Source organism: Salvia hispanica, chromosome 1 (genome assembly GCF_023119035.1).
Source record: "Salvia hispanica cultivar TCC Black 2014 chromosome 1, UniMelb_Shisp_WGS_1.0, whole genome shotgun sequence".
NCBI lineage: Eukaryota > Viridiplantae > Streptophyta > Magnoliopsida > Lamiales > Lamiaceae > Salvia > Salvia hispanica.
Genome location: NC_062965.1, coordinates 6,234,506 through 6,242,991, shown reverse-complemented (window position 1 = coordinate 6,242,991; position 8,486 = coordinate 6,234,506). Strand labels below are relative to the sequence as shown.

Here is an 8,486-nt window from a genome sequence, read left to right as displayed (position 1 = left end):
TTCTCTTATGAACACAATTAGCAATATTCTGAGTTGTTCTCGTTTTAGCCTTGTTGGTCGCTCTACACAACTCATACAGTTCGTGTACAGCGAGCTGGATCCATTACAGCAAATTCTTGAAAGATTGGACAAGACAAGTCCAAGCAGGAGCAGGAAGAAGGTGAACGCTTTGGATGGAAAAATCAAAGAGGCAGTATGGATATTTGAAGACGCATTGGAATCCCTTCTCACAAAACAGATTCGCTCACAATCACAAAGTCTTCCATTTCCAGAGATACTCTTTATTGATCTGCAGAGTCTGCAAAATGGTGTTGATTTCTTGATCCAGGCACTCCAGGGTGTGGTGAAGGCCTACATTTATGAAGTTGACAATATGCCTCAAGACCAACCTATTTCCTCATTCATTGGTTTCCGGGGAACCAACTCAAAGATGGTTGGATTATCTGACCAATTCCAACGAATCAAAACTGATCTTATCGTCGGCTTGAATCGTTTGTACGCAATTTATGGAACAGCCGGCATTGGGAAGACGACTCTAGCTATGCAAATTTATCAAGATCCAGATATTCAGAGCAAATTTGAGTGTCGGGCATGGGTCACCGTAGGCAGAGTACCTCAACCGTTCCATCAAATTTCACGAGGTATTATTGCTCAACTCTCTGGATTATCAACTCACACTGAAGGAGATGAAGAAATAGGTGACTCCTTGAAAAGAATATTACATGGCAAAAAATGCCTCGTTGTGTTGGATGATGTCTGGGAGATGCAAATAGAGGATTTCTTGAGACATTCCTCATCATACATGAAAATAGGATGTATTCATGTGTTGCTTACTGGTCGACATCGAAAATTGATCAAATATGGGCGTAGTGAATCTTGGTACGAGGTGCGGTTTTTGAATGATGAAGAAAGTATGGAACTACTATGTGAGAAGGTGTTTGGTGACGAGAGTTGCCCTCCTCGACTTCACAAAGCTGCCATCAAAATTGCCAAGCTTTGTGAAGGTCTCCCACTCATGATACTCACTGTTGCTAGCATCCTGTCAAAATCCGAGCATATTAGAGATCCAGTCTATTGGAATGAAGTAGCAGAGAAGAGAAACTCAGTTTTTGCAGACGCATATAATGAAATATCAAAGGTACTTTTTCCCAGCTACAACTACTTGCCTCAACGTCTTAAAATGCCTTTTCTCTTTATGGGAGTCTTCCCTCACGATTATGACACACCCGCTCACAAGATCATCGTTATGCTCACCGCTGAGGGGTTGTGGTATGTTCGGGAATGTCTGAGAGAGCTAGCTTTCGACTACAGTCTTGTTTTACGTATCTTGAAGAGTGTAGATAAAACTTCTGAAGAGTTTTTTGTTAGTGAATATAAAGCGTGTTGGCTTCATTCTTCATGGCGGTACGTGTGTAGAGTAGAAGCTTGTAAGAACATGTTTTATCATGTCTTAAATAAGTTAATTGATGCCGAAGAAGAAGGTCTAAAAGGTCTGCACGGTTTGTGTCTTGAAAATAACATGTTATTTGGCATCAAAAAGTTTTGCAACTCAGTGAGATCCAATTGTGCATCCTCAACACGTTCTCTCCTTTTCTATGGTCCTTACCACCAATATCCAATCCATATAAATGTCGGTTTCAGGTTGCTAAGAGAAATAGATGCTCTTACACAACGTTTTTATACTTTCCCAACAGAAATTTTATCGCTAGTGCAATTGAAGTACCTTGCTTTAACTTGCAATGGAGAACTCCCTTCAACTATATCCAGACTTTTTAATCTTCGAGTCTTGATAATCCATCCACATATGAGCATCAGACGTTGTGGAGCTCCATCGTATATACCAGTACAAATGTGGGATATACAAGAGTTAGAGCATATTGAGATATTGGGAAAGAGCCTCGTGGTTCCATCTCATGTTGATTTACATAATCTCTCAACACTTATAGGTGTAAATGCTAGCATTTGTACTGTCTTGGAACTCTCCAACAGAATTCCTAACATAAAGAAATTAGACATGCATATTGAGTTAACACCTTCTGATGAACATGATAACCTTTTGAGTTGCTTTGGCTGCATTTCGACACTTGAAAGTTTGGAAACGCTCAAATTTTGTATCACGAATCCCGTGGTTAAGTATGGTCATGTTTTTCCGGTGAGTCCTAGATCATTGAAGTTGCCACGTTTTTTGAGAAAGTTGCATTTGAGTGGTATCGGCTTTCCTTGGGAATACATGGATGCTATCGGCTATTTGCCTTATCTTCAAGTGCTCAAGTTACGATCGTACGCCTTTGAAGGCTCAAAGTGGGAAGCACAGACGGGGAGTTTTTTCGCACTTAAGTTTCTATTGATTGAAGATAGTGATTTGGTGCAATGGACACCAGGACTTGGAAGCTTCCCTGAGCTAACATACCTAAGTATGAAACATTGCTATAAACTAAAAGAGATCCAAGGGAGGCCTGGCTTTCTAGACCAATTTCCATGTACCATAGAGATTGAACTAGTGGACTGCAATCCTTTAGTTTTGATATGGGCCAACCAATTACAACCATGTATCGGCATTATGCTTCGTGTTATTGCGTCTTCTTTTTTTGACGAGAAACCGACAACTTTCAAATGTGAAAGGTTAGTTAGTTCTCCAACTGCAATTGAAATCATGTCTTAGTCTTAGTGTATATTTGAAGATAACTGTGAGATTTCAAATTTTATTAGTCTCATAGTAATAAACTTAATTTTAATTTTGATGTATATTAAGTGTTTTAAAATATCAATTTTCAGGTATGGAGGTTACCATATAGCTGAGCAGGAAAGGTTAGACAAAGAAGAGAACAAAGTGGATGACTTTGAAGAAATTGCTAATCGGGATGATCGTGAGGAAGCGAATGGTGATGCATATATAACTTGTGATACTGAAGGTATTATGTGTGAATGATGAGGAAATATTAAGAGAGTAGTAGCTTTGTACAATGATCATCTTTTGAATTACTACTGAAAAATTGGCACAAATGTTGAGGATATAGGCGAGGGCGCTAATGAGGATATAACTGAGGAAAGAGTGATGGCGTATACACGCACGATCATGAGGTTACGGAAGAAGATTATGATGAAGAAATTGCAATTCGAGGAGAGGATGGTGAAGGTATACTATACAACATGAATGATGAGGAGCAATTAGGAGAGTAGTAGCTTTTTTTAATGATCAACTTTCAAATTTTTACTGAAAATTTGGTCAAATGCTGAGGATTTAAGCGAGGGTGTTGATGATGAAACAGATGAGGGGAACGAGGAAGAGAATGTTGAAGAAGATGGTAGGCTTATGCCGTAGCAACGACGTCAAGGAGCAATGTGAGTTCATATGGCCATATTTTGTATTTGCCATGTCAATTCTGTTTAAAAGATGAATATTGCTTGTTGAATTCCAATTTAATTGTTTCTCCTTTCTTTTAGTTAGGCTTCATGGTATTTTCTGCAGCATTAATCAAGCCAATACTATGATTTGCAGGAGAGCACTTTCAGGATTTGAATAAGCTGCTACAAACTTATACACATGTAATGTAATTATGTAAATCAAAGCATGATGATTCTACAACTTTTGAAGTGACTTCTTTATATTTTGATTTGATTTTCAACATATGAAGCAGCAATATTGTATTATTGGATTGTCACCTGACTTTAAGATCTGTAACATGTGTTGAATTCTTTTGAGGATTATAAATTGAGTGATTATGTATGGATTTGATTAGAAGCATTCCTTAAGTATTCAAATAAAGGGCTATTAGCAAAGAGAAAAGAAAAGGTGTTTGTTTTATTATAAAATTAACATAAAGAGTTTAAATGACGCATATTAGAATTGAAGGAAACAAAATGAAGCATTGACAACCCAGAATTAAACAAATATCACTGGATTTGATCAACCTCTACAGTCTACAGACTCCACACCAATTCCTAACAAGTTCAAATATGCAATGATACAATTCTTGCTCTGACATATACAGTTTCTCAAATGGGTGCTAAAATCAACACAACATAAACACCATTTCTGCAAAATATGGATAGAATCTGAGAGTGTCTACAAAAAGCTTCTCAAATTCACATGGACCAAACACAGAGTAGCAGCAACTATTGTGCCAAAATAACGGATGGCGACTGTCCTTGCGCTCTCCGAGGACGGCCCAACTGGTCCAAATGCTGGAGGTGGAAACGCCCCACCCGAGGAGTTCGAACTGCAGCCATTTAACACATCAATAAACTATCATATATAAGACAGGTTTAATACTAACATAAAAAGCAGGTCTAGTAAAGAATAGATCAATCTGAGCCTCACCTTCCTGTAAATCTACAAGATCCATAGCCTGCCACAAAAAAACGTACACACCGGAGTAGTTAGAATTAATAAATACGAACATAGAAATGCAAACAACAAATGTACACGTCTTTTGGTCATGATCGAACCTAGTTTGAGTTAGTTTCAGTTAGAATTCCGCGTATCTTCCCTTTAAAAGGCCTTTTAGGATGAGAGGGTACTCTAAACTTATGTATTGAACCATAATCATTTGCGAAGTCGATGTGAGACACAACACAAATGTACACGAACAAGTTTCGTGTCCTCATAGATGAAGTAATCTGGCTTAACAGATTAAGTGAATGATAGCAATAGGCTTCTAATTATATTTAAGCTGATAAGGAAAAACTTACTAGGATCAACTGTAGTTATTGTGGCCGTGCCACCAAAATCACAAGTCCCGCCAGAGCCACGCTTCTTTTGATAGTAGTCATTATACGCATAGGAAGCATGATTCTGCAATGTATCGGGGTTAAAGCAAGGCTGCCCTTGCTGAATCGCTGCACAGTTAGCCTGGCCATTCCCGCAAGCCCAATTAAGTCCGTCTTGTAGTGACTTATCATCTGCACCTGGTCGAGCAATACAAAACGAGCTTGAAGAATTCGCACCGGTAATCTCTGCATTCCCCAAAGCTAGGCTATACACAGAAGTTCCATTAGTGAAAAGTAGACCCCAATTTCTCTCAGAAACCGGCCCTGCTCTTTTGTCTTCATTGAACAGTTCGTAGATGTACGTGTTGATAGGGACCGCTGGCTGGCTAGGCGGACCAGAATCATTTGACACGCGCCTTATCAAATTATTGATATACAACTCTGCATTTGTTGAAGTAGCATCAGGTTCAATGCTACCACCAAACGACGGCCAGCCAGTTTCAGTGACAACGATAGGGATTCCTGAGAAGTTGAGATCCGCAATGGAGCTGTAAGTGGCATCGATCAAAGCATCGAACATGCTGTTGTAGTGAAACAAGGTGTTCGGGTCGACAATCTGTTTGACAGGGGAGAGTGGCTTGAAAAGAGCATAGTCGAGAGGGAAAATGCCGTTGCTCTTCACATATTCGTAGTAAGGATAAGCATTCAGCATGTAGAAGGACTTTGTGCTTCTCAAGAACTGAAGGATCTGAATGATGGTAGAGTTAAACGTTGTGTTGAAGGTGGCTGCAGAAGGAGGGAAACTACGGGAAATGACATCCATTGAATTTGGCGTTGAAACTTTCACTTGATAGTTGAGGTTTGAAGCAACCAAAGCTTTGTGCAGGTTGCTCATGGCAGGAACTAGAATAGGCGCGGCATGTGGCAACGTAGTAAGCACCTCACTTCCCACAGCAATCGCTGTAATATTAGTTGAAGGAACATAAGCTGCAATGTTTTTAGTAACCCAAGCAGCTGCCGTTGAAGGCAATTCCCCAATTCCCAGGACTTCCTGGTTGGTAACGCTGACCATGACTTCGATGCCAGTGTTTGCAAGAGCATTCAGCATATGCGCATCAGAATCAAAGAGACGGACATGAGTTATTTGATTAGCTCTAAGCATGGCAACTATATCCGGAGCCGATGGCATGTTTGAAATAGCAGTTCCAATGTTGACGCCCACGAACGCTCCTACATGATCCCATAAACTGTTCTTCAAAACTCCAACACAAAAGAGCAGTAGATTTGTTTTTTTAACCATTTATAATCAACAAAAGAAACTTAAAAAATCTTAGTTTACAAGCAGAAGAAACTAAGCCAGTCAAAGTGTAGGATCACATAATTAATTAACCGCTATCGTATTCCTTCCTTTGCCAGAGTCATTATTCGAGTGGGGCAATTTCCCCTAATGCACTACAAGTGTCACTACCCTTATTAGAATCATACTTCTCTAATATCATGGTTAAATATTTATTAATAGTGATCTCCTCCGCCATCCCATAATCAAATCTCAATATTAGTTTGGTCTTATATTATCTTCAATTCATCACTCTAAGCTCAAATGAACACATGCTAATAATTTGAGTCCATCCAGAAGAATTACGAGACAGGCATCTATATATCGAAGGATGCTTAAATTTCAAGAACTCACCAGTTACATTGGAGAAAAGTCCACAAAATAGCAGGACAGCATGAAGCCATATTTGGAACATCATCAGCTAGAGCCAGAGAGCTTCAGCTCAATCTTCCTCCGACTGAAATGCGCGCTTTGACAAAGTTGTTATTGGCAGTGGAAAACCAGTAAGTTTTACCCCTCAGAATACTAAATGTGTCGAAGAAACATAGGAAATAGGTCCGCTGCCTTGAATATTGTACAACAAATGGCCTCTGAGTGACAACAAGCAAACAAACCTGCACCAATAATCTGAGAACTAAGTCTCCATTGGCTTGTGAGACAACATACCATATATACGCAGATCTACTTGCAAACAATTCTCAATACACACCATGCACCTATGAATTTGTAGTGTCGGGCAAGAACAATTCCTTTCAATGCATGCACGAGTATTCATGGTAGCAAGACACATCCGGGAAATCAGTTAACTTATGTATCACAATCGTATGTCCATCTTGAACTAACATACTACCTAAATGCAAGGAAATGGACTTTGTAGAACATTAACACTAGCATAAGTGAATCTGGGATTCGGCTCGAATGACAGTTCAGCATCTTGAATTTACTAATCCAAGTTAAACTATATGTATGAAAAGATCTTAGAGAAGTTGCTATGAGTGAGAATGTGCCAGAAAATCCAGCTCCAGTTAATATACAAAGAGGTCCCAATCAAACAGATGCCAAGAGGAATGCTAAACACATACCCCAACATTAACAACCCCATTCAATCTCATTAGCTATACACAAACCTAGTGATAATTGAAAATCACAAATTGAGGATTTGATCATCAGATGCCTAAACCTACACAATTATGTCCAAAATAAGTTAAATCTTGTTCCACAGATCTCATACCCATATACCAGTTTGAAACTTTCCTAGGAAAGGTGTTAAATAAGTACACTACTATAGAAGACTACACAGAAATATTGTTTTCCAGATTTCCAGATCACAAGTTAACAAAGCTGGAACCAAGAAACTAAGAATAACAGAATCCAGAAGAAAATCCTGCCTTGAAGAAAAGCTGGGAGTGGTAGCAAAACCACATTATTATTACCAGGGAATCTTTCTGAACAGGTCAAAAAAATTAAATCTTTGTGCAATAATTTCACAAGGGCAGTAAAAGCAAGTCGAAAATTACTCGAGCCAAGCATAATCACAATGCACAAACAACACAACCCAAAGAAATGAAGAGAGAGAGCACCCAAGAATCTTTAAAGAGCAGCATTGAAAGGGGAAACATTAGCAGTAATTAGAGCAGAGAAAAACTTACTTATGTGAAATAGGGTCAATTTCACATACAGCAGAAAAGTTGTAAACTTGATTATGAGAGCTTATTGAAAGAGCAAAGGTTGGGGTAAGCTCAAGTGAAAAATTAGTCCAGTGAGAGAGTGAGATGGATACTCGGGAAAATGGAATGTGAAAGATGAACCAGAGAAATCGGGGCGGAAGTGGTCTCTAGAGACAGCGTGGATTAATAAATTTCATTTTCTGGTTTGTATTTGACCCTTGTCCGTTTCAAAGATTGCTTTTTTAAGAACGTTCATAAAAGTACAGGTAGTCTTAATTATTGATTTAATTATTTCCATGTTTCATTATTACTAATTTATTTTGTCTATTTCATTATTTGGCTTAAATATGGCAATTCCTAAGTTTATCTTGAGAGGAGCAAGTTAGGAAAGGACAGCAACAACGCACTCACGTTACCTATTTTTAAAAGATTTGAAAAAAACACAAATAGTAGTACTATTATTTGCTTAGAATTAATTTTATTATTGGGATAGATTGTGACCGCGGCTTTAATTATAATAGAAAGTTGAAACGCAATTCCTATTCCATATATTTTTCAAATTGATATGTGGAATATATAGGATTGAAAATTCAAAATGCTATGCTATAAGTTGTATGTTGAAATTGCTAATCTTCATAAAAAAACATTTATTTTTGTTCAATTTATTTTGTCTTAAATACAGAGTAATAAAAAAACATGTCAAATTATTTGCAAAATCAAGTGGAGTATCATATATGAATATTTTTTACACATACCTTTCACGAGTACCCCAC

General features: G+C 38.2%; 2 protein-coding genes across 2 annotated transcripts; one reads left to right on the top strand and one right to left on the bottom strand.

Annotated features, from left to right (window-relative positions):
- On the top strand, positions 1-3,731 carry LOC125212267 (putative late blight resistance protein homolog R1A-4). Its single transcript, XM_048112379.1, has 5 exons — positions 1-2,622; positions 2,776-2,912; positions 3,018-3,136; positions 3,270-3,342; positions 3,500-3,731. Coding segments are annotated over exons 1-5 (2,946 nt in total). The 5' UTR covers positions 1-7; the 3' UTR covers positions 3,502-3,731.
- A 152-nt stretch (positions 3,732-3,883) lies between these two features.
- LOC125199228 (glucan endo-1,3-beta-glucosidase 4-like) lies at positions 3,884-7,898 on the bottom strand. Its single transcript, XM_048097335.1, has 5 exons — positions 7,696-7,898; positions 6,401-6,660; positions 4,693-5,940; positions 4,322-4,349; positions 3,884-4,220 (listed from the first exon to the last, which is right to left on the bottom strand). The coding sequence occupies exons 2-5, from the start codon at positions 6,462-6,464 to the stop codon at positions 4,067-4,069; spliced, it is 1,494 nt and encodes a 497-aa protein (XP_047953292.1). The 5' UTR covers positions 6,465-6,660; positions 7,696-7,898; the 3' UTR covers positions 3,884-4,066.
- Positions 7,899-8,486: the final 588 nt, after the last annotated feature.